Raw genomic sequence first — 26,774 nt, 5'->3', positions numbered from 1 at the left:
CTCTTTTAGCTGCTTATCAAACACAAATCAGCTCAAGTTGGGTTTTGAACTCTCCCCCTCCATATAGGTATCCAAGCGGTTCACGCCATTTAGTCACAAATTCCACGTTCTGTCATTTGTAGATATATATTTATATATTTTTTTTATAAAAGTATTAAAGTGTTTATTTTGTATTTTCTGTCTGCTGAAGGTTTGGAAGAAAGAAGGCTTTACTGGTGTCTATTGTGGCCCAGGTGGCATCAAGCATTAGTCTGGCCTTCGCCCCGAATTTCATAACATTGGCTGTTCTTCGTTTTTTTACGGGCATTGGAGACATCGGCATCTACATGTGCTGCTTTGTGTTAGGTAAGTGAGGAGAGGTTGGCCAGTTTGGGCAATAAGTGAGTGACCACTTGTTTTTAAATAAACAAAAATAGTGATTTGTATTAATAGTTGCAACATTTCTCTTTCCTTTTTATAATAATACAAATTCTAAAAAGGGGTGGGTGCAATTCTTATGAGTTCTACTCTCTATTGGAGGCTCAAACTAGGTGTCCATTCACCCCCTCTCTATTGGAGGCTCAAACTAGGTGTCCATTCACCGCCTCTCTATTGGAGGCTCAAACTAGGTGTCCATTCACCGCCTCTCTATTGGAGGCTCAAACTAGGTGTCCATTCACCGCCTCTCTATTGGAGGCTCAAACTAGGTGTCCATTCATCCCCTCTCTATTGGAGGCTCAAACTAGGTGTCCATTCACCCCCTCTCTATTGGAGGCTCAAACTAGGTGTCCATTCACCGCCTCTCTATTGGAGGCTCAAACTAGGTGTCCATTCACCGCCTCTCTATTGGAGGCTCAAACTAGGTGTCCATTCATCCCCTCTCTATTGGAGGCTCAAACTAGGTGTCCATTCACCCCCTCTCTATTGGAGGCTCAAACTAGGTGTCCATTCATCCCCTCTCTATTGGAGGCTCAAACTAGGTGTCCATTCACCGCCTCTCTATTGGAGGCTCAAACTAGGTGTCCATTCACCGCCTCTCTATTGGAGGCTCAAACTAGGTGTCCATCCATCCCCTCTCAATTGGAGGCTCAAACTAGGTGTCCATTCATCCCCTCTCTATTGGAGGCTCAAACTAGGTGTCCATTCACCGCCTCTCTATTGGAGGCTCAAACTAGGTGTCCATTCACCGCCTCTCTATTGGAGGCTCAAACTAGGTGTCCATTCACACCCTCTCTATTGGAGGCTCAAACTAGGTGTCCATTCACCCCCTATCTATTGGAGGCTCAAACTAGGTGTCCATTCACCCCCTCTCTATTGGAGGCTCAAACTAGGTGTCCATTCATCCCCTCTCTATTGGAGGCTCAAACTAGGTGTCCATTCACCCCCTATCTATTGGAGGCTCAAACTAGGTGTCCATTCATCCCCTCTCTATTGGAGGCTCAAACTAGGTGTCCATTCACCCCCTATCTATTGGAGGCTCAAACTAGGTGTCCATTCATCCCCTCTCTATAGGAGGCTCAAACTAGGTGTCCATTCACCCCCTATCTATTGGAGGCTCAAACTAGGTGTCCATTCATCCCCTCTCTATTGGAGGCTCAAACTAGGTGTCCATTCACCGCCTCTCTATTGGAGGCTCAAACTAGGTGTCCATTCACCGCCTCTCTATTGGAGGCTCAAACTAGGTGTCCATCCATCCCCTCTCTCTATTGGAAACTCAAACTAGGTGTCCATTCACCGTCTCTCTATTGGAGGCTCAAACTAGGTGTCCATCCATCCCCTCTCTATTGGAGGCTCAAACTAGGTGTCCATTTATCCCCTCTCTATTGGAGGCTCAAACTAGGTGTCCATTCACCGCCTCTCTATTGGAGGCTCAAACTAGGTGTCCATTCATCGCCTCTCTATTGGAGGCTCAAACTAGGTGTCCATCCATCCCCTCTCTCTATTTGAGGCTCAAACTAGGTGTCCATTCACCGCCTCTCTATTGGAGGCTCAAACTAGGTGTCCATCCATCCCCTCTCTCTATTGGAGGCTCAAACTAGGTGTCCATCCATCCCCTCTCTCTATTGGAGGCTCAAACTAGGTGTCCATTCACCCCCTCTCTATTGGAGGCTCAAACTAGGTGTCCATTCACCCCCTCTCTACTGGAGGCTCAAACTAGGTGTCCATTCACCGCCTCTCTATTGGAGGCTCAATGTAGGTGTCCATTCACCGCCTCTCTATTGGAGGCTCAAACTAGGTGTCCATTCACCGCCTCTCTATTGGAGGCTCAAACTAGGTGTCCATTCATCCCCTCTCTATTGGAGGCTCAAACTAGGTGTCCATTCACCGCCTCTCTATTGGAGGCTCAAACTAGGTGTCCATTCACCCCCTCTCTATTGGAGGCTCAAACTAGGTGTCCATTCACCCCCTCTCTATTGGAGGCTCAAACTAGGTGTCCATTCACCCCCTCTCTATTGGAGGCTCAAACTAGGTGTCCATTCACCGCCTCTCTATTGGAGGCTCAAACTAGGTGTCCATTCACCGCCTCTCTATTGGAGGCTCAAACTAGGTGTCCATTCACCGCCTCTCTATTGGAGGCTCAAACTAGGTGTCCATTCATCTCCTCTCTATTGGAGGCTCAAACTAGGTGTCCATTCACCCCCTCTCTATTGGAGGCTCAAACTAGGTGTCCATTCATCCCCTCTCTATTGGAGGCTCAAACTAGGTGTCCATTCACCGCCATTCTATTGGAGGCTCAAACTAGGTGTCCATTCACCGCCTCTCTCTATTGGAGGCTCAAACTAGGTGTCCATCCATCCCCTCTCTATTGGAGGCTCAAACTAGGTGTCCATTCATCCCCTCTCTATTGGAGGCTCAAACTAGGTGTCCATTCACCGCCTCTCTATTGGAGGCTCAAACTAGGTGTCCATTCACCGCCTCTCTATTGGAGGCTCAAACTAGGTGTCCATTCACACCCTCTCTATTGGAGGCTCAAACTAGGTGTCCATTCACCCCCTATCTATTGGAGGCTCAAACTAGGTGTCCATTCACCCCCTCTCTATTGGAGGCTCAAACTAGGTGTCCATTCACCGCCTCTCTATTGGAGGCTCAAACTAGGTGTCCATCCATCCCCTCTCTATTGGAGGCTCAAACTAGGTGTCCATTCATCCCCTCTCTATCGGAGGCTCAAACTAGGTGTCCATTCACCGCCTCTCTCTATTGGAGGCTCAAACTAGGTGTCCATTCACCCCCTCTCTATTGGAGGCTCAAACTAGGTGTCCATTCATCCCCTCTCTATTGGAGGCTCAAACTAGGTGTCCATTCACCGCCTCTCTATTGGAGGCTCAAACTAGGTGTCCATTCACCGCCTCTCTATTGGAGGCTCAAACTAGGTGTCCATCCATCCCCTCTCTATTGGAGGCTCAAACTAGGTGTCCATTCACCCCCTCTCTATTGGAGGCTCAAACTAGGTGTCCATTCACCCCCTCTCTATTGGAGGCTCAAACTAGGTGTCCATCCATCCCCTCTCTATTGGAGGCTCAAACTAGGTGTCCATTCACCCCCTCTCTATTGGAGGCTCAAACTAGGTGTCCATTCACCCCCTCTCTATTGGAGGCTCAAACTAGGTGTCCATTCACCCCCTCTCTATTGGAGGCTCAAACTAGGTGTCCATTCACCGCCTCTCTATTGGAGGCTCAAACTAGGTGTCCATTCATCTCCTCTCTATTGGAGGCTCAAACTAGGTGTCCATTCACCCCCTCTCTATTGGAGGCTCAAACTAGGTGTCCATTCACCCCCTCTCTATTGGAGGCTCAAACTAGGTGTCCATTCATCTCCTCTCTATTGGAGGCTCAAACTAGGTGTCCATTCACCCCCTCTCTATTGGAGGCTCAAACTAGGTGTCCATTCACCCCCTCTCTATTGGAGGCTCAAACTAGGTGTCCATTCACCGCCTCTCTATTGGAGGCTCAAACTAGGTGTCCATTCATCTCCTCTCTATTGGAGGCTCAAACTAGGTGTCCATTCACCCCCTCTCTATTGGAGGCTCAAACTAGGTGTCCATTCACCGCCTCTCTATTGGAGGCTCAAACTAGGTGTCCATTCACCCCCTCTCTATTGGAGGCTCAAACTAGGTGTCCATTCACCGCCTATCTATTGGAGGCTCAAACTAGGTGTCCATTCACCCCCTCTCTATTGGAGGCTCAAACTAGGTGTCCATTCACCCCCTCTCTATTGGAGGCTCAAACTAGGTGTCCATTCACCGCCTCTCTATTGGAGGCTCAAACTAGTTGTCCATTCACCCCCTCTCTATTGGAGGCTCAAACTAGGTGTCCATTCACCCCCTCTCTATTGGAGGCTCAAACTAGGTGTCCATTCACAAAAGTCGATGTAAACAGTTAGCATGTTCGCCATGTCGGAAGGTTTTAATAAACAAAAACTCTGCTAGCGCTTAATTTTTTTTCCATAGTAATAATGTTGCAATTTCAACTCTAAAATAAGCACAAACGAGCTGATTTTTAACCTGTACACATGTAATGGCTGGCTAGGTCAAAAAGACTTTTGTTATGAACATAATAATAACAGAGTCGAAAGCCATGTCTGCTTAGAATGGCTTTAATACACTGAATGACTACACAACACACATTTCGTGAACACATTCTTACGGACGAGTTACAAGCACATGTAAACATAAGAACGACAACCGATACAGCATATAATTTGCATAAAGACATTTACAAGACAATAACAATGTTGAGATGTAAATCATTTAGCAGTTTAAATTAACCCTTGACACTCTTGTAATGAGCTTCCTAATTACATCCATCTAGAAAGAAGACACGCTATATATACAATAGGATTAATGAGTCTTATGGGTTATAAAATTTTCGTCTATAGATCTTCGAGCGACTAATTAACGATACCATCGTTGATTTTGACCACATTTGATTAAATTAATTTTTGGTTTTATAAAATGGAATTTGTGTTGTATAAAAAGACCATGCATTCTATAATTCTTAACCAAAAGTAACATTTTCTGATTACCAACAAAAATGTTATTGAAGTTTGAACATAACAAGGTAGAATGTACAAAATGTGAACAATGAGAGAATATGCCAGAACGTGGACAATAATTACGGAGCTAAAGAGTTAATAGAATCTGTCGTTTTTAGAAAGCAGTACAAGAATCCAGTGTTCAGCGTGTTATGCAGGAATAAATTAAAGTAATTATTTTTTAATTTCTTCTTTTAATACAGCTATTGAGCTGGTGGGGCCTGTATGGCGTGCTCAAGTGGGGGTGTTGATCACCTACTTCTGGTGCGCTGGATTGTTTGTCCTAAATGGTGCCGCCTATGCCATTCGAGATTGGAAGATTCTGCAGCTAGTCTTGTCTTGCCCAACATTTCTCCTCTTTATAATCTGGTGGTAGGTTTAGAGAATTAGGATATGGTAGCTTTTTAATCTCATCGCACAATAAGTATTAGCTCTTGAACACTTTTCATATGTGAATTAATGTTAAAAATTTAGTTGTTAGGCTTAGCTTTCATAAATTGTTTACTTATTTAGTTTATTGTATCAATTATAAAAAATATTAAAACAAAGATTTTTATAAATTAAAAAAAAAAACTCTCTTTCATGGTCTCTCTCATATTTTCATTCATGCATCCATTCATTGATCCTTTTCTCTATTTATCCTATCCATCCGAGAGAAAAAGAGAGAGAAAGAGAAAGAGAGATAGAGAGAGAGAAAAAGAGAGAGAAAGAGAGAGAAAGAGAGAGAGAAAGAGAGAGAGAAAGAGAGAGAAAGGGAAAGAGAGAGAGAAATTGGTGATTGATGATCTATTTATAGATAAAGGAATAGAATCAATCACTCAAACAATCAATAAATCTCTCTCTATATATATATCAATAAATCAATCATTCTATCAATCTATCTCTTTATCTATCCCATATTCTATATACATCAACACATTTTAAAGCATATAGCGAGTGACAGTAAATTAACTTAAATAATTTAAAACTGTTGCTTTACCTTTGTATATCTTATCTATTAAACATTAACGTGCTGTTTGTATTTGGTAACACAACTAGGTTTATGCCCGAGTCACCAAGATGGCTTCTGAACAGAGGAAAACTTCAAGAAGCGCGGGTCATACTGGACAAGATTGCTAGTGCCAACAAGACAACTTTACCCGAGTCTATTGTGGACGTTGAAAAGGAAGGCAACTCCACTGGGAAATTTATTGACATCTTTAAATACTCAGTTCTTGCCCTTAGAGCGCTAATCGTTTTCATTAACTGGTACGATGGTGACACATAATAGCCTGATAGGCAGCACATATTTATAGAATTGTCTTTTTAATGTTGTTATGTATTTCGCCAGCTGACCTTGCGGAATTCTCAAAACTGTTACTAGTGTGTATCGCCATCTATAAAAGCCAAAACCCTGACTGACTCCTCCATAGTAAAGCAGATACATGTATCTTATATTTTATAAAATTCAGACGTTACTTCAAAAAAGCTGATTACGTCCTACGCGCTATGCATCTAGTTTTGCATGATAATCAATGGAACTTTTCATTTTCCTTACTATGTTATTTGGATAACTAAGCACCTTTGTTGTTCGAATCTCCCTGCAACTGTCCGATATATCCAGATTTACTTTTGATTTATCTTTTCTTTTGTAACAGTCTGAGAGGTGGGGGGGGGGATGTGTTACATATTACCCCCCCTTCCTTTTAAGAAAATTAAGCCACATTTCGAGTGTTGTAGATTAGCTGAGTTCGAATCCTAATTGATCTATATACTGTCAGAGTACGATTAGGAATTAGTTATTTGTTTCGGAATTAGGGGGAAGTTTTGACGATGACGTGACTAGTACAAACAAGACTAGGTTTTAGAGACAGAACGAAATACCAGCCGATGTAAACAGACTACTTCCAGGACGCCTTAGAGATAGGTAGCATTGTATGAACGTATAGAGTTAGCTGATATTCGATGGTTCCCTTCATTGCTATTAAACTTTTTTAGTATCAGCGTCGACTATCTTAAATAGATTGTTCGACCTTTCGCTGGTGTTATTGGATCTCGTTGAGTGTTACCTCCGTTTGATTTATCTGCATTAGACACCGCGGTAGCGCCTAACAATACTTATACCCCCTGAATAAAGGGTTAAAATAACTTTGACATCGTCTGTTTTCACGCATCTTTGTCTATCTTTTAGGTTCGGAGTGACTTTGGTCTTCTACGGGTTAACCTTCAATGTGGCTACTCTAGGTGGAGATATCTATCTCAACTTCTTCCTAAGTAGTGTGGTCGAAACACTGGGCTATACTTTATGTCTGCTGGCTATACCTCGTATAGGACGGAAAAGGTTTCACTGTCTCGCTATGTTTCTAAGTGGAGGAGCCTGTCTCAGTTTTGTCATACCCGCCTTCTTAAAAACGAAAGGTAAGGTAGGAGTTGGATTATTGTCTTTTGTTTATCTTCCCTTTGTTAGCTTCCAAACAACAAACATTTATTCTCATTCTTATTGAAATGTTTTATCGTACAAAACAGTGGCGCAGCTAACATGGTGCGGTGGGGTGAAATGTGGTGGGGGTTCATTGCGACCGAGCCCTTGATTATAAGAAGATGCACCAAGTGTTGAATCCAAATCACTGCTGCCTTACAGTTGTACACAAACATAGGAAAGGCTTCCGGAGTCAAGCATGAGAAAAAAATCAGGAGCTGGTTTTCAGTGCTACACCTTGGAAGAATCCGCGTGGCCTCAGATCCCAAATTGTATCAGTAACTTCCTTTCCTTTGGACATATCAGCAGCGTAGGGGAAGTGCTGTATGGTTGACACCGTGTCGATCTGAGTTAAAGCCCATGCTTTCATCTCATTATTTACATGAGTAGGCTTGTTAGTAGATGATCCATTGTCGAGTCGTGAATGAAGGGGTCCATAGACAAGCACTAAGTGACATGACACTTGTAAGAGGTCGTTACTGTCATGGCACTATTACTTGTAAGATGTCATTACTGACATGGCACTATTACATGTAAGATGTCATTGCTGACATGGCACTATTACATGTAAGATGTCATTACTGACATGGCACTATTACATGTAAGATGTCATTACTGACATGGCACTATTATATGTAAGATGTCATTACTGACATGGCACTATTACTTGTAAGATGTCTTTACTGTAATGGCACTATTAGGTTTCACTTTGAAAAGATGCTACAGAAACTGACCCATTTTATTTTTAAGCTACACTCAAACTTCAGGTTTTCTGCCAGGGGAGCAACACGCCATTATGTTTTTGGAACCCGGCCCCAATATTATCATGCTACGCCACTGCATACAAAAGGACATGTTTGCAAAATATTGTAATCATAAAAAGAGCATTGTTACCTTGGAGAGAATTAATTACAAGATCGACAAAAATTGCTCGTTTCCTACTTGTATTGCTACCAGCCATCAAATTCCATTGCACCATCGCTCTTTATGTTAATCTTTTAGTTCGAGCTTTATTGTTTAAATTTTCCAGAATCTTCTCTCTTATTGTCGTCTGCTAATGTTTGACTCTAATTTTTTTTTCAGAGCCTTGGGTCTCTATTTTCCTGTCCAGTGTAGGCAAATTTGGTGCTTCCGGTGGCTATGCCACCATGTTCGTGATGACTGCTGAGCTGTTCCCTACCCAGCTGAGAAACAGGATGGTGGGTACCTGTTCAATGGTCGCCAGAATCGCTGGGATGGTCTCCCCCTATATAGCAGATCTGGTAATAGACTAAACTAATCATTGTAGGTTATAATTTTAGACTGTAGCGAACTGGAAATCAGGAAGCATAAGCTTAACGGTTGTTTCCTTAATCACGTGACTTCTAGGCTATAAGACACTAAAATAACAAACACATTTATTGTATAAAGCGTATCGGGGATTTTTTGGATAAATTTTAAACACGATAATTTCCTTTTCGATTTTTTAAATCAAGTTTACAGTATTTATCTAATAGAATACAGAAAAGAAAAAAAAATGAATTCGTGTTGGGGCGATTAGTTCACTCATTAAAAAAAAAGTCCTAAGAAAATTTACTGAGAAAGAGATCAGCGCTGGCAGAAGAAAAGCGTCAGAGAAAAAAAGCAATGCCGATGAGACTACCTCCAGCTTGAATAAACTGTCCAGTGTGCAGCTAACAATCCAGGCTCACATAGGTCTCACCAGCCACATGAGGAGGAGCAAAACCCCAGTGCAAAGGCCTCAGCCCCCTTGATAACAAAAGTGGTCATCATCGAACCACGATGGACGAAGCTAGCTATCCGTTGCTATCCGCCATGTATGCAAATCCACGTAAGAAAATAATATTGCGATATTATTTATATATATTGAAAAATAGATTGTGAAAAAGAAACTGGATAATTTGTAATCACTTGGTTATTACCATAGACATAAATAAAATATAGACTTGCCGATAAAAGAGTTTTATGAAACGAAAATTTGAGACTTGCAATTTTGTGTACTTTATTATACAGCAGTGTAGTTTTGTTTAATCTCTAAGACTGAAGATCATGCAAATCCGACAACAATAGATATACATGTTTTCAAGTTACATGAAGTTATTTCCCTTTTCCAGTCTATATTAATATATGTCTATGGTTATTACACTGTTCCATAAAAACTAGAATCTATTTACAGTTATAAATAAAATCAGAGTGTATCCCCTTTGTTTTAGTGCCACTGAGTACAATTAGGAATTATCACGATAAACTGAACAATGTCAAGGACATGCGTGCCAGTTCATCTTTGTATCCAATCTTCTTTATTTCCTCTATTTAGTTGAACATTTCTTTTAAAGTAAGTTTGGAAGTCCTAGAGTGAAACTGTAACGCTTCCTCCATATTCAAATTGTTTTTCTGCTACAAAACGGAAGAAGAACGTAGAACATTGGGTTCTGCGGTACTGAAAAACTACACAAAATTATCCTATTCAACATACATTAAAAAAACACCTAACTTATCAACTCTTGTTTTATTTTGTACGTCGGATACACCTAGAAGCTAACTATTTATAGATTTTCCACCATGTATGGAAATTTCCGCTAGAGTTTATTAGTAATAATAAAATTCTGTGTAATTTTTTTTTAAGATAACTCAAAAACGTCTCTACTCTGTGTAGCGTTCAAAACTAATCAATCCATTGTTTTGTCGGCATTTCCAGGGTGTGATAGTGGGTGGCTCTACCGGCAGCGCCTTGCCTTTCCTCGTGTTTGGATCGTGTGGGATTATAACAGCTATTCTCACACTGTTTCTACCGGAGACCCTTAACCAAAAACTGCCGGAAACTGTAGAAGAAGCCATCAACTTTGGAAGGTTTTTGTATTTTTCATTTTCAAATATATTTTTTTTTGTTGAATAAATATCGGACGTTCCTTCAGCAATGATTATTACGTCCTAGGACAGACGTCCTGAGGAACAATCTTGACGTCAGTCTGAAGCACATGAAAACTACCAATAAATCATCTTTTAAAAAAAATTTTGTCGTTTCTTTTCAATATATTCATCTTCAGCAATATCTTTGAAAAAAAAACAACAACAAAATAATTTTATTAATCTTTAATAATTGGAAATTCATAAAAACTAAAAAAAAAAATGATTCATATAATCGGATATTATTAACGAAATGAGATTAAATTTTAATGTATAGCAAAGACCGGTAGAAGTAGTTTCCCTTACTTGTCTATTATTATTATACAAATCTAAACACATTTCTTTTCTTTCTCATTAAAGATTTCCAAAAGACAAGACTCTCGAAATCTTAAGTCAAACAACTGTGTTTAACAGCCAGGGGTTAGAAAAGTTCACTACACCGAAGAATAAAGACTGTCACTCCCACCACAGGTCAACTGCCAATGATCATGTTTTGGACCAAAGCAATACAGATACAAATGGACATAATCAAAAGCAGACGACAGAACAAGTGAAAAATGTGGACCGGAACAAAATGATTCCAAACGAAAGTATCTTGCTGGCTAGATTTTAAACGCTAAAAAAAAAATAGATCTATATTTATTTCTCATGTATGTTATCTATAGTGGGCAGTGTATTGACCACAATAAATTGTAAATACTGTTTATAACATTACATGAATTTCTAGTCATTGATTTTGTAGTTTTATCTATCCATCTATCATTATCTATGTATCTATCTATCTATCATATACATATATATATCTATAATACAGACAGACGATAGATAGATAGATAGATAGATAATATCAACTGTAGAATTATGTATTTGTGCTCAGATGTAAGTTTGGTGAATGAAGTTGTAGAGCTTAACAGACTGCTTTAAAGTTTCCAAATTTCAATTGATGTAAATATGCTTAATAGTGGCATAATTACTAAGTAGTCATAATAACCAGCTACTTTGATTTTCCCTATTTGATACTCTTCCATTTTCTTTTACTACATATATCAGAAGAATTTAAACAGGTGCCCTCAAACTACTGTTGACAGGAAACTGTGTTGTATAAAGACTTGTCTTGAAATCCGAAGATGAAAGAAATATACAGAAGTCATATGGCTACTTAGACCGAGCTGCTATCTACACATTTTGTGCATTTAATGCACATTTAATGCATTTATAGCCAGTGTCAACTAGAGGTCGATGAAAGCCTAACTAAAAAAAAATATTGTATTTTGTATAGATCTGTATCTACTTCCTCAGAGCTACCTTATAGCGCCACACTCTATTCACTGTATATATATGTCAAGTGACCATGACAGGCGTAAGCAAAAAAAAATGTCCGTGTCATGTCTTGATACTTACCTGTTGAGTGACAGTTGTTGCTGTGTGTGCACACCTATCAATCAAGCTTGGGCCGAAGACGAATAATGTATGAGCTCAAACAGAAACGTTAAGTCTGTACACTTTCCAACGTAACCTTAGATTATAGTTGATCTTTAATGGTTATATTATTCAAAGAACATTCCTTATTTTCTGTTCTTTACCCATGTCTTACGTAAAGTCATTATTATAGCTGTTCGTTCATGGCGTTCTAGTGGTCAAAAGATCGGTGACTGCACCAGGTGGCCGAGACAGGTGTATGTGTTTAACTTGCTCAGTGTTTCATCATTTATACAACTTTCATCACATTTTATTAGGAGGCTGAGCTGTTAAGCGCTTGGCTTCCGAACCTGGGGTCCTGGGTTCATATGTCGTTGAAGACTGGGACTCTAAATTTTGGCATTTTCTGGGCGCCCCTGAGTAATGGGTACCTGACTTTAGTAGGGAAAATAAAGGCAGTTGGTCGTTGTGCTGGCCACATGACACCTTGCTCGTTAATCGTTGGAACAGATGCCCTTAACATCATCTGCCCTATAGATTGCAATGTCTGAAGGGGAACTTTACTTTACTTTTACTAAAGAGTTTATTCAAATAGATGATGGTGTAATTCTGAGTAAAGAATGGAGAATGCGATCCTTGATCTACAATACTTCAAAGTACACACTTGAATACGTTAAACTGCACAGAATTAGTTGATTGTCATTTACTTCAAGTCAAACACTCAAGTCTTAGTGTCATATTCATTGTCTTCATTTCTGAAGGAACCAGCAAGAACCTGCAAGTCTCTGATACCACAGTCAATCTCCAACTGTCATTCTAGTTGATCTATAGAAGCTCAGTTACAGCTTTCAAACGTGTTTGTGTGTGTGTGTTGGGGGGGGGGTAAATTCTCATCCCTCTTAAAGTTTTCTTGTTTATTTAGACTTTATTGATATCCAGCCAGATCCGGACACCAGACATCTGCTGTGGGGACGTACAGCCGGACAGTAATTGTGCTGTCCATCTAGTGGCCTAGTAACATTTGGCTACAGTGAGCGTGTACAACTGTACATCCATATCAACTATGCCATTGACCTTATCGTGAGCAAGTTACTAACGCTCTTAGCTTATCCTATTTCAGTGAGGGGCAAACTACGGCCCGTGGATCATATCTGGCCGACAGAACGTTTTGTCCGCCAGCTGTATGTTTTTGTTATAGTCTAATAAATAAAAATAACAATGTCATTCACAATGAAATAATCTCATTTTGAATACGAGTTGAGTCATTGAAGTAGAATTGCGATAAACAAGTGTGTTTCATTAGCATCTGACATTATAAAGACTATAATATATTGATATATATATGTCTTTCTGTTTCTGTGGTAAAAGAGTTTGTACATGTTATCTCGGATTAAGCTGAACTTTTGCACAATTATTTCTTTTACCTGACAACACGAGAATCAATTTTTTTAAAAAAAGTAGCCAATTAGTTAATTAACTATTGGTATAAATTATTTTGTTATCCATTTTGAAATAGGGAAAAAATCGTTGTGACAGATGTGGCAGTTTAAGTTGAATTAGTTCCCCGAGGGAACATTTTTTTTATGCATTTAAAAAAACGATCATGTAAACATTCATAAAGATACCCCCTTCTTCCCTCCCCCTTTCACAACTGGTCCAGACACGTGATAGGATCATCGCGCATTGCGAAAGGTAAAATCTAAGCAAAAACAATATTTCTAATCGCACAAATTTATTATTGTTTAGTTCAGATTTATTACAAACTAAATTACATGACTGATCCATACTAATTGAGACAATTACAGCTAATATAAGCTATTTTTTTTAAAGTATTTTTTTATTATTTATTTGTTACAAATCATTTCTGTCACATAAACAAATTAATTATTAGGATACAAAGAAAAGATCTATTTACAAACCGGAAGCAGGACCACTTAAAAGATTTCAAACAAAAACTTTTTCTACTTATAAATCACCGAGCTGTCAATAATAATTATTATTGTACTGACTGTTGTGAAGGAAGACACGCTTATGTATTAATGAGATTACTTGATAACTTCATGGTGATTAGGAAGAAACTTTTAAGACGTCTGTACTTTTGTAAAGGATGTACATATTTTCTGAAAGTCTTTTAGTTTTATATTGTAAGGTAATAAAACCAGCCTTGCAACTTGAACGAAATCCAGTTTTCCATATTTAATCTCTCAAGGTCAAGAAAATGTGTGCACATTTTCATGTATTTATGAGCAGCCAAGAAAAATATGTCAGCAATAGATTGATGACTAAGACATCAGTTCACTCTTAAGAAGAACTTGATTATAATTTAGACACTCGCATCTTGAACTCATACGTAGCAATATCTTAATTTTGATGACCTTAAATTTAATATATTATTTCTGTATATGATGGCCCGCCAAATTTTTTTCTGTAGGTTTCCGTCCCGCTCCTCAATCTTTTTACCAGACGGACAGAGTTAATTGAATACAAGCTTTATAAAAAAAAAAAAACAGTTCCAAAATAGAACATTGCATAAATTTAGTTTCTCTGCGCTGTCTAGTGAGAATGTCAGCTGTCATACTTTGTAATGACGTCTTCAGGCAAATCATTTTTGAAGGGGGAAAAAAAACATATATAAATGATAATGAATTGCTGGGGCATATAAGGGCGTTCAATGTGGAGGTAATTGTTGTTACTTGCAATTACCTCACGAGACATTATGCTTACATACATTGAACTATTATAGAATGGCTGAAGACGTACGTCACAAGGCCGGCCTCATGCTTAGGCAAACTAGGCAGCTGCCTAAATCAAAACATCTTTTTTTTAAACGTGCCCAATGCTATTGCTGGATTACAATGGGTTTTAGAGGCCGAGCGGTAAAGCGCTTGGCTTTCGAACCGAGAGTCCAATACTGGTGAAGACTGGAATTTTTTAATTCCTTTACTTTCTTTTTAAACTGGGTTTTAAATATAATTGTAATTGTACGTTTTCACTGTTTATTTTTTCATTTTTCTATTTAATTTCGGACCACCTAATTCATTTCGTCTAGGGCCTTCAATTATCTGAGGCCGGCCCTGACGTTTCAATTGGCCAAGTGTATTATAAATGATAAAATTTAGGGAATAAATAAAAGTGGCCTTCACTTTGGTGGTAGAGGAGCTGGTCACTTTTCGTATGGCACCCTTTTTTTCAAGAGCTGAGACTCGTGTTTTTTCACTGTCCATAGCTTTCTTGGTCACCCTCTCCAACGAGTGCGGTCTAGGGCTATGTCTTCCCGATGGGCAGTTTCAATATTCACTGTTTTGAGGTCCCGTTTTATTACATCCACGTAATGGAGGTTGGGGCGGGAGTGTATATAGTGCTTTCTTGTGAGGGTACTCACCGGCACGGCGTAACGGCACGTTTTTAAGTGTGGGAAAGTTATTACTTTTCTTGTATTTTAACGTTTATTATTAATTTATTAGTAGCTAAAAGTTAGGCAATCCACCAATGAGTACCGGCATCTATTTTTTTTTTTTTACAAAAAAAGGTTACAAAGACAGTTTGTGTTGAAACACAAACTCAAAATCGTCCCCCGAAGTGGTCCACCTAGGCAGGAAAAAAGGCAGATTTCAATATTTTCAGAAAGAATATCATAATGAAATTCTGTCAAAGGCAAAGGTCAGAGAAGAATGGAGAAAGAAGGTTGACCGATAGTATGTTGTGCCCCAAGGCCCAGCAGACCAAGGGATAAGTGAAAGTGAAGGTGAGTTTAGATGTGAACCTGGCCTAACTGATGTTATATAATGATTATCTAATTGTTTTGTAAAGGGTCAATCTCTTATTTAAAGTCTCAGAAAAAATAAACAACTTTCCTTTAAAAAAAATATTCTTTTAGTTAAGTGTTGTATGTTTGGGATGCAGAACTGCAACATACGCGATAATATGAAATACTACTTATTAATTGCTGTTTTAAAATAAATTCCACTTACATGTATATTAACTAGATTTTTCTCTTGAAAAAAATAAACATTTCTTTTTGCAAATATAGAAGTTAGTATGACAGAACTTACTTAAATTGGCAATACTTTTGTAAAAAAAATATTTTTTTTACAAAAAATCTATCACTTTTGCATAAACGTGTTAAAAATATGGTAAATTATTACCTCTCCAACTAAATAGTCTCTTGGCTTGTTACTATTAATTATTGAATAGTTGTAAAAATGGTGTATTTTTATGAAAAACTGCTTGCGTAGTTGATTTTAAAAATTAAATATTTCGTTTTCAGAAAAGAAAAAAGAAGCCATTGCATCAGAACTTTGAAATAAATATCATGATGCCGGATTTTCATTATCTTTTCAAGTTTACGAGATCTAAACTGGACGGACGGACAGACGGACGGACAGACAGTCCACATAAAACTAATAGCGTCTATTCCCCTTTCGGGGACCGCTAATAAGCACTTCATATATATATATATATATATGAAACAAATGTAATTAATTAATTACGACTAATTGATTTACTAATTGGTTAAATTTTTTATTGATTCATGTTATCATAGTGCATGAGCTCATATTCAAAATTGGATCACAATTTGTTGAATAGAAGACAAGAAACCTATAAGAAACATAACAGAGTGATTATTATAAGGCAGTATAAGCGTCGTTTTAAAAAACAAAGCTTCAGTCCTAATTGTCTTGTATTTTTAATAGAGACCAAGAAGTCGAGAAAAGACGCCATACAATTTGTTGCCAGATTGGCTTGCTCGATGATTCTATCACCAAAACAACTTCCGTTGTCCTTGGAAACAAGCTACACCTATTATTCTCTCACAACGAGAGACATTACGGTTTCCGTGCTGTGTTAATTAAATCTTACGTTTTAATTGTCACTGGGCCAGTGTGCACTTGACAATATCATGCGTATAAAACACACTAAGCACATGTGACCCTCTTTGAATGTGTACATTGATCACCTACACAGCCAGGTGCTGCTTTACAAATGGATAGCTTTTACTCTAGTGTCACATAGAATGACACCTGCCAGTGTTAGATTAAAACAAACGCACTAAACAGAAAAGCAAAAAAAAAAAAAAAAGTCCTATTTTCACGCGGGTGTCTTATGCTCGTCAGCGCTAATTATCTTGCATGAATAGATGACTCACACTAGCACATATATTCATACATATTAACACACACACACACACACATACACATTTTCAGACATATTTGTATTTCATTTTGAATACTTAGAAGGAGAAAGAATATATTCGAATACTACATATGAAACAGCCCACTCACTTTCAATAGCACCTCGCCATCAAGCAAAATAAATAATTGAACTTAACTTAACATATTGACACAAAAGCTACTCAAAATGAACAAATGTCACACAAATGAACATTACTGTTTGGGCCCCTACTGGTCTTGGTTTCGGGCGCATTGACCTCCTACGCGCCATGGTTGCTACGCCACTGCATTTATACTAATGTTCAATTTACTAAATATTTTCTACATTGTAGCTAGTACTGTGAACTATACATTAGGCATGCATTGTCAGTTTTAAATCAGTAGGATCGATAGAGAGTATTAAATAAAATTCAAACCTTTAGTTTAAACGTTTAATAAGGACCCAGAGAGGTTGAGTCTTGCTCTATATAACAAGAAATGCATAAAAATACTTTTTTTTTTAAAACAGATATTATATTAAGTGTAATTTTTATCACTCAGTTTGTATCAGTTATGTATGTAGTTATATGTTATATTAACCTAAACACATGAAATCTGTGTAATTTTCATCAATTGTTTTTGTTTGGCTTTTAGGGTTCTCAATGCGCTATGGACCAGTTGTTAAAGGGTGAATGTTTACATGATTGTTATTTAAATGCATGAAAACAAATGTTCATTTAAGGCTCAAGAGTTCTCAAGGGGACTAATTCAACGTATAACACCAAATTTGTCAAGTACGAAGTCTTTCCCTTGTTCAAAGTACAAAAAAAAAATTAATTACCAATAAATAGCTAACTAATTTGGATTTTTAAAAAGTTGATTCTTTTGTTATCAGGTTAAATAAATAATTGTGCAAAATTTCAGCTTAAACCAATATTGGGTGTGGGTGAAATAAAGTGAACAAACTTTAACCATACCGACATACAGACAGACAGACATACAGACAGACAGACAGAGTGTTAATACAAGCTTTGCACAAAATAAATCATCAAGGCGTTGAAAGGGAGAAAGGGAGATAAGCAAGGTGAAGGTGACAGATTAGACATGGCCCAACAGGTGGGGCTACACACCACGTGCAGTCCAAGCACGATGTTATGAAGAGATTATGAATACATCCTTCATTTTGATGGCCTGTTTTCGTTTAACCTCTAGAACAATGGCTCCGAATCGTTGATTTTGGACCTCAGGTCGAGATCGCTGTTTCAAATCCTTTTTTTTTTAAATGCACTAGACCAGCGGTTCTCAATCTTTTTAGCTCGGCGACCCCAATTATGGTTCCCATTACGGCTCTAAGAAGCGACCGCCAACAGTAAAATTATTTTTACATATACACACACGTAACTGTGCTTGCGCTAATGTTATAAATTCGTAATTTTAATGTAATTACCTGATAGGCTTTGCCAAAGCTTTATGTTTAATCACGAAACAATATGTATTCATATTGTGTCTCATTTCTCCGTTTAATTATATTACAAAAATGCAACTTTTTTTATGCCTTGCGTGTATTAAATTTCCCATAACATATTGACCATATTTATGGATAATTTGATAAGCATAGATGGACACGGATAGTTGCCGGGGCAACAGTAAACTATATTACTACAACATAATATTGTTGTGACAGTCTGTGCAAACTAATCCCAATGTGAAGGTCAAGCTGGTTTCTGTTTCACCAGACTTGGATTGAATAGCTTCAATAAAAAAGAAATCCTTTTATCGCTGAATCCCGATTAATTAGTACAATAAACTATTTCGGTGATGTCTTCTGCTGATTGCCTAAAGGCAGGAAGGAAAACCCTCTCCCTCCCCCCCCCCCCCAACTGTTCTACAAATGAGATAGGACCATAGCGCTCTAAGCATGAAAGTAGCACTATATAAAAGCTATAATAATAATTATTATTATTACTAATTATATCTTCAACTTTGTATTTGAAGGAATATCTGGCAAGGTAAATTTGGAAAGTGTAATGAAATTTAGTTTGCAAGCATGCGCTAATGTTCTTTGACAGAAATGATTATTCTATTATTTTGTCAGGTTTAATATATATTATTTTCCTTAAAGAGAATTGATAAAATTGGCCACATGCAATTATTAATTTCGTCCAATTTTGTTTATCAATGTGAGGTTTCATTTGTGAGGGTCGCATTTTTTTTTTCAGAAAAATTGTGGCTAATTGCATTTATTTCATCTATGAGTCATACTATGAGTTCCGATGACTTTTGTTGACTTATTCTGTACCAAAAGTTGAGATCATACAAACATAGTCGCAAACCTGAAGCACCATCCATACAAACACCCCTAATATTTTACCAAGAGATTTTATAGTTTACCAAATTCTCAAGACGTTTGAAAAAAATAAACTAGGCTTTTAAATCGACATTGTTAATATAGCTAACCTTACCTCTAACATACTGGCTTTCTTCTCGGCAACTTTCGGATGTAATTAAAATATTTATTAACATGTTTGAAATCGTCTGATAATAATAAAAAAAAAATAAAGTAATTTCGAATGAAATAGACAAAAAAAAAAAACTACATATTTTGGATGGTCTTAGTCGATCTGTGGCAATCGTAGTTTGAGAACCCCTAAACTAGACTTTTTTGGAGAAAAAGGCGAATCCAAAGATACTGGCAGAATATGAGAGCTGGGGGTGTCTGGGTTGGGGCATTTGTCCTTCCCTTTCTACCCCCCCCCCCCCCCCCAGATATAAGCGAGTACTTTTGTTGAACATAAATGTTGTGTTCAAATGGTTATGTGTACTCCTCAAGTTTTCTAATTTTAAAAATGTCATTAGAATCAGATGTTTAATTTGTAAAGGGAATCAATGAAGAATGTATTCTTTTCAAATTCAAGGCCAGTTTGGATGGCGCTACACGTTCCCACTCCACCACTTACTCTCTTTCTCCCCCCCCCCCCCGCCTCCCTTCCACCAAAACAGTACTGTTAGTAAAGGAGGCTTGGGAGGGAGTGGTAGTCGCTGCTGTTAACGACACAATGCGGCGACCTTTTTGAAATTGCCATTCACAAATGATTATATTCAATCTTCCCTTGGTCACAGGCCTATATAGACTTACAAATATAAGTTCATTTTCTTTTATTTTTGAATTCAAAAGATAAATTTTTCAATTACAATTTTAACTCATACAGTAATTTGTGTATTTCCTTGTTACATTTTTCAGCGTTTTGCTTAAAAGGAATCGATGTATTTATTTTCAAAAGATTCATGTAAAAGTACGACACAGTGGCGTCACTAGGAGGGTACGGTGGGTGCATACCGCATCAAGACAAATTTCATATACAATTATATTTAAATACGTTATTTTCGGGGGGGGGGAGTGCAACATGGCAAGAAAGGCTCTAGATTGGAACCCACAAGGGAAGAAAGTCTATAGATTGGAACCCACAAGGGAAGAGAGTCTATAGATTGGAACCCACAAGGGAAGAGAGTCTATAGATTGGAACCCACAAGGGAAGAGAGTCTATAGATTGGAACCCACAAGGGAAGAAAGTCTATAGATTGGAACCCACAAGGGAAGAGAGTCTATAGATTGGAACCCACAAGGGAAGAACGTCTATAGATTGGAACCCACAAGGGAAGAAAGTCTATAGATTGGAACCCACAAGGGAAGAAAGTCTATAGATTGGAACCCACAAGGGAAGAAAGGCCCTAGATTAGAACCCACAAGGGAAGAAAGTCTATAGATTAGAACCCACAAGGGAAGAAAGTCTATAGATTGGAACCCACAAGGGAAGAAAGGCCCTAGATTAGAACCCACAAGGGAAGAAAGTCTATAGATTAGAACCCACAAGGGAAGAAAGGCCCTAGATTAGAACCCACAAGGGAAGAAAGTCTATAGATTAGAACCCACAAGGGAAGAAAGGCCCTAGATTAGAACCCACAAGGGAAGAAAGTCTATAGATTGGAACCCACAAGGGAAGAAAGTCTATAGATTGGAACCCACAAGGGAAGAAAGTCTATAGATTGGAACCCACAAGGGAAGAGAGTCTATAGATTGGAACCCACAAGGGAAGAGAGTCTATAGATTGGAACCCACAAGGGAAGAAAGTCTATAGATTGGAACCCACAAGGGAAGAGAGTCTATAGATTGGAACCCACAAGGGAAGAGAGTCTATAGATTGGAACCCACAAGGGAAGAGAGACTATAGATTGGAACCCACAAGGGAAGAGAGTCTATAGATTGGAACCCACAAGGGAAGAGAGTCTATAGATTGGAACCCACAAGGGAAGAGAGTCTATAGATTGGAACCCACAAGGGAAGAAAGTCTATAGATCGGAACCCACAAGGGAAGAGAGTCTATAGATTGGAACCCACAAGGGAAGAGAGTCTATAGATTGGAACCCACAAGGGAAGAGAGTCTATAGATTGGAACCCACAAGGGAAGAAAGTCTATAGATTGGAACCCACAAGGGGGAAAAAAAAGTGCTGGAAGACCAAAACAAACATGGAGGGGATAGATACACCATGAAGCTAAGATGATATTGTGGACATGGACCCAACTGAGGTCAATCGCCCAGGCCTCGAGCTTGATGGTGAAGCACTGTTGTGAACTTATGCTCAGTCTTAAGGATGAACTAAGTCAAGTGGCAGGGTGGCAAGTTTACTTATTGCTTCACTAGTGTTCCAAAACAATCGAAAATAAGTTTTAGCGTGGATAGATAGATAGATAGATAGATAGATAGATAGATAGATAGATAGATAGATAGATAGATAGATAGGTAGATAGATAGATAGATAGATAGATAGATAGATAGATAGATAGATAGATAGATAGATAGATAGATGTTTCATTAGTCATTAGTCATTATCGTATAATTAGTATCTGCACCACAAGTTTGTTTTTACTTTGTTAGCTATGGTTGAGTCGGCGTATCAAGGTCGACATGACCTCGCTAATCCTCCTTCAGGGAGACGAATGCACCAAAACAACACCACTGAAACAAAAACACCACACACACGCACACACACCGCACACTCACCACACACACGCACACACACACACACACCACACACACACACACACCAAACACACACACACAAATATCCCTGAGAGCTACAGAAGCCAATCTGCTCTACCTCGAATGAAAGTAAGACTACAAGGATATCCTCAACTTAAGTGTCTAGAGTGAATCCTTTAGTTGGTTGTTATTAACATTGCCCTGCTTATTTTATTTTTTTTTGACGGTGCATTGATGAGAAAACAAAAGAGTCATAGATAGTTATAAATACATTTACTATGTATAGCGCAAAGTTGTGAGAACCTGGCAGGAATTAGTACTATAATGAAAACGAATTAATATTTATTCTCTGGCCCTGCCAGGGTCGAGCTTCGTTAGAGAGAAACAAAGATCATTGTATTCCCTTAGAGAGAAACAAAATTCATTGTAGTCCCTGTTATGACATGATTAGGATTTAGTATTTGTTTCGGGAATAAGCGGAAAGTTTTACTTAGTGACAAGTGACGTGAGAGTTAAAAAACAAGAACGCTCTAAGTAACGCTACAAACAAAACGCTTTGGGTAGAACAGTAGTCCCTTAGAGAGAAACAAAATTCATTGTAGTCCCTTAGAGAGAAACAAAATTCATTGTAGTCCCTTAGAGAGAAACAAAATTCATTGTAGTCCCTTAGAGAGAAACAAAATTCATTGTAGTCCCTTAGAGAGAAACAAAATTCGTTGTAGTCCCTTAGAGAGAAACAAAGTTCATTGTAGTCCCTTAGAGAGAAACAAAATTCATTGTAGTCCCTTAGAGAGAAACAAAGTTCATTGTAGTCCCTCTAACAGTGTGTACTGATACATTTTTAGGTGATGTGTTGATGTAACATTTTCTTAGCAACCTTGATCCAATCTTATGTGGATCATTTCAGATATATTTTGGCCCCAGACAACTTTGTGCGCACCTGTTTTCCCCACACATGCCAAAAACCTTCAATTTCTTATACATGATGCATTGAAAAAAAAGCATAAAGGGCCTTTCTGTTTGGTCCCCAGATATGAGTCCTGTTTTGTCCTCTCTCACTCGATATATATTCCTGTGCAATGTAAGATAATGTGGAAGCATTTTGACAATTTTTAGACGCCCACGAAACATCTGTATCTATAATTCTCTTCTTCCCTCAAGAGTTTGGACGAGAAGCAAAAGTAAAGGAAAGATTACTCTCTTATTTCTGCGGATAGTCATTCCACGCAAAAAACAAGTTGGGGGGGGGGGGGGGAGAACACGTTTTCACAGCTCGCTACGGATGGCTGCGCGCTGGGCTGTCAAACCCTGCCCCTCCCACCCCCCCCCCCCCTTCGTCCTGCGGGAGGTTTGGACTATAAAGTAATTATCGTCAACTCTGAAGGAACATCCGAAACATGTAAAACATTTTACAAACAAACAAACATTACGGCTAATGCATTATGCTGTTTTTATTTATTGCGCGTAGGATTGGCGTTTTCCATATTTAATGACACCCCAAAATGACAATTTTTGTCTATATATTTTCGTATATTTTAAGAACTTTTTCGTATATTTTGCAATTTCGGGAGATTTCCAGGAGCTCCTGGTAAATCGACATGAGGGCACGCGGGAAATCTGTTTTAAGTTATAAAATGGTTTAATTTAATAATTTATACACCTTGAATTAGCGCGGGTCCTATAAAAGTGGGGGGCCCATGCGGTCGCATAGGTTGCAGTGGCCTAAGGCCGGCCGTGCAAAATCGCGGCGTATGCTACGCCGCCTATCGACTGACAATTCTATATTGTTTTAATGTGGTCGATTGTTTCTCAAAACGTAACCGTTATTTGGTTTGTAACCAACCTGATCTTTCTGATAGTTACTTTGCTCCTTGAGAGACAATATAAATAGAACGGGTCTAAAATAATCAAGTTATACAATCTGTAACGCCATGAAAAAACAAAACAAATGAATACTGTTGTAAAGACGGGATATCTCACTAGTTTAGAGAAAGACAAGAAGTTGATGCAGGTGCTGGTCTGCAGCTGAAAATCTCTGCTATCTGACACACAATTAAGACATTCTGACCTGATTGAGAGCTGGACTTGAGAGAGTGGCGGGAAATGACCGGAACTTGGCCTGGTGGTAACGAAGAGCAGGCAGAGAAAAATGTTTCAATGTGATGTCAACTTCCAGTCACAGCTCTCTCTCTTTCTCTCTCTCTCTCTCTCTCTCTCTCTCTCTCTCTGCTTGCGCGTTCCTATGTGTGTGCGTGTTTATGTAGGTGTGTTTATGTTGACTTTTTTAAAAAATTAAATGAACAAAACAAAACTGAATATAAGGGCAGATAGTGTTAATTTCTAAATAGGAATTTGTGAATATTTTTCATATTTTAATCATTTGAAAATCAATAGTACAATTTAATTATAAGTATAAGCCTATGTCAACTGTAGGCCTATGTCATTTGTACACCAAATGAAGGCCTATGTCATTTGTACACCAAGTGAAGGCCTATGTCATTTGTACACTGAATGTAGTCCTATTTCATGTACACATCAATTGTAAGCCTTTGCCATTTATACATCAATATAGGCCCATGTCATGCATAAATCAGAGGCAGACCTATATCGTGCTTACATATTTATAGGTCAATGTCATATGTACATCAAGTGTAGGCCTCGTGTGTGTGTACATTAAGTGTATGCTTACATCTAGTGTGGGCGCCATATATACGTAGTACTGAAAACTGTATAGATGACTTGTTCTATTGTTTACAGACAAAAAAAAATGTAAGATTTTTTAATTTAAAAATTACAATTAATTTTAGAAAGAAAAACAACATAAAAACTTTTGTAGAAATTTTATCTCCGCCTCTTTCAGCTGAAACAGAACAAAACAAATATTATAATAATGTCAGCATAAAATTTCATTTTGTAACTTGATGATTTTTATTATTCAAACATGTCATTGCTAAAAGTGAAATAGAATACGCACATTGTTATATATATATACAAATGAACCAAAAAACAGTGATGTCTAGCCTCCGGCCCGAGGGCTATATCTAGCTCATGTCGCGGCGTTATCCAACCCCTATAATATTCAACCGACGGTATATAATGGCGCCTCAGAAGCTGGGTGGAATATACTTTGTGTTAACGCCCCCCGTGACACGAGGGTCAAACATTCCCTTGCTTCCCCTGTCCACCAGGACAAACTGCCACATTGGCGAAACTGGTCCAGATGTATCTTAAAGTCTGACAACTCCAACAATGTTACACAAACAACATTATATTCAATGTCCCCACTCTACTATTACTTCTACTTATCCGACATAGGCAAAAGCTTTTACAGATCAAGATATTAACATTTTAAAAAGTTGTTTTAATACAAAAAAAAAACCTGCAGCATATTTTAGCTAAAAGACAATATCTCCTTTCTACAACATATAGCTAGATTGTTTTTCTCTTAAAAATTAATGAATGTTAAATTAAAATACAATGGAACATTTTTCTACCCCACTCCCTACCGCCTCTCTCCGAGAAAGAATCCTGGTTAAGCGGATGCATAGATCTACTATACTTTAGAATATTTCAATGATAAGCCTTCAGATCTAGACTCAGAACACGATGAGCAAAAGTTTCCTGAACATTTATTTATTAAGCGCTTGAATCAATAAAGCCATTTTCATACAAAAATTCCCGATAGCGAAAGCCCTTTCAAGAACGCGATAGTCCTTTAAAACCTATGTTGGATCTAGACCTAGAATCCTAGATCTAGATTACTAGCCAAATTAAAATTTATTCCATTTTTTTTTTACCTGAAAAATGATAAATCAGACTTGAGTATTCCATGTGTGGCCAACGAGCTAGTAATTATTTTCTCAGTAATAGGCCTATACACCAACTGTTTAATTTCTAGGTAAGTCGTTAAAGCCGTTTTTGAGATCGGCGGTACGCGTCCAGGTTCCATGTAGATTCCATGAAGTACTGTAAAAAAAAAAGTGATCTCATTATACAATTACAACAGCAAGAGAACAAAATAAAACGTACATTTTTCACAAGAATAGGTTGAGATGGACGTTTTACATTTCAGTCAAGATTAACTGTTTTTATTTTTAGAACCAAATCTTCTCTCTCTCTCTCTGTCTCTCTCTCTCTCTGTTTCTGTCCTTCTCTTTCTCTCTATCTCTTTCTGTCCTTCTCTTTCTCTCTCTCTCTCTCTCTCTCTCTCTTCATTATGTGTCCTCGCTCTTTCTCTATTTTGCCTTACATGTGTGCGTTGACCAGACATTACACACTACTTCCCCTAACACCACACAAACACACACACACACACACCCACACACACAAAGACCAACTCTTCGTCTGCCAATGTCAGACGACATGCCTTCAATATCTCACTGTGAGGTTTGTATTTGTTGGTTTTTAAGGACATTATTGAGGCCCCGGTTGTCAATTGAAATTTAATATTTTATGGCTAAATAAAATTATGAATAAACATGAGATGTAGGATCTAATAATAACAGCACTAATTTATCAAGAATATTAATAGAAGTTGAAGTAAATAATTCGAAATATAGGCAAGTCCCGAAGAAGGTTCGGTTCGAACCACTGACCCCGACACCATCGCCTAGCAGTGACCAGGTACAAGTCTAACTAATACTTCTAATAGCTCTTCGATTATGCGATAGTTTGGAACTGATTGCTAAATAAGAAACGAGAACTAATAGATTTACATAGAAATTTCGTTAAAAGGGAATAAAACTAGAACAATTATATTATCTTATCTATTTGATAACTTCCCCTAAGTC

At 38.2% G+C, this 26,774-nt stretch overlaps 1 protein-coding gene and 1 long non-coding RNA gene across 3 annotated transcripts in view; one reads left to right on the top strand and one right to left on the bottom strand.

Annotated features, from left to right (window-relative positions):
* Positions 1-11,086, top strand: part of LOC106067851 (organic cation transporter protein-like) — an 18,672-nt gene extending 7,586 nt beyond the window's left edge. For both annotated transcript variants that reach the window (XM_056042816.1, XM_056042817.1), the window contains 7 exons: positions 191-345; positions 5,214-5,382; positions 6,049-6,258; positions 7,181-7,407; positions 8,552-8,730; positions 10,167-10,318; positions 10,736-11,086. In XM_056042816.1, the coding sequence (XP_055898791.1) occupies positions 191-345; positions 5,214-5,382; positions 6,049-6,258; positions 7,181-7,407; positions 8,552-8,730; positions 10,167-10,318; positions 10,736-10,988 (1,345 nt within the window). In that variant the 3' untranslated portion in view covers positions 10,989-11,086. The remainder of the gene's footprint in view (positions 1-190; positions 346-5,213; positions 5,383-6,048; positions 6,259-7,180; positions 7,408-8,551; positions 8,731-10,166; positions 10,319-10,735) is intronic.
* A 13,216-nt stretch (positions 11,087-24,302) lies between these two features.
* LOC129928312 (uncharacterized) lies at positions 24,303-25,947 on the bottom strand. Its single transcript, XR_008779902.1, has 2 exons — positions 25,782-25,947; positions 24,303-24,844 (listed from the first exon to the last, which is right to left on the bottom strand). It is a non-coding gene; the product is annotated as an uncharacterized LOC129928312 (long non-coding RNA).
* Between the last annotated feature and the right edge of the window lie 827 nt (positions 25,948-26,774).

The sequence above is a fragment of the Biomphalaria glabrata genome, chromosome 9 (assembly GCF_947242115.1).
Source record: "Biomphalaria glabrata chromosome 9, xgBioGlab47.1, whole genome shotgun sequence".
In the NCBI taxonomy this organism is placed as follows: Eukaryota; Metazoa; Mollusca; class Gastropoda; family Planorbidae; genus Biomphalaria; species Biomphalaria glabrata.
The sequence above is the reverse complement of the archived record's forward strand: the minus strand, read 5'-3'. Positions and strand labels throughout refer to the sequence as shown.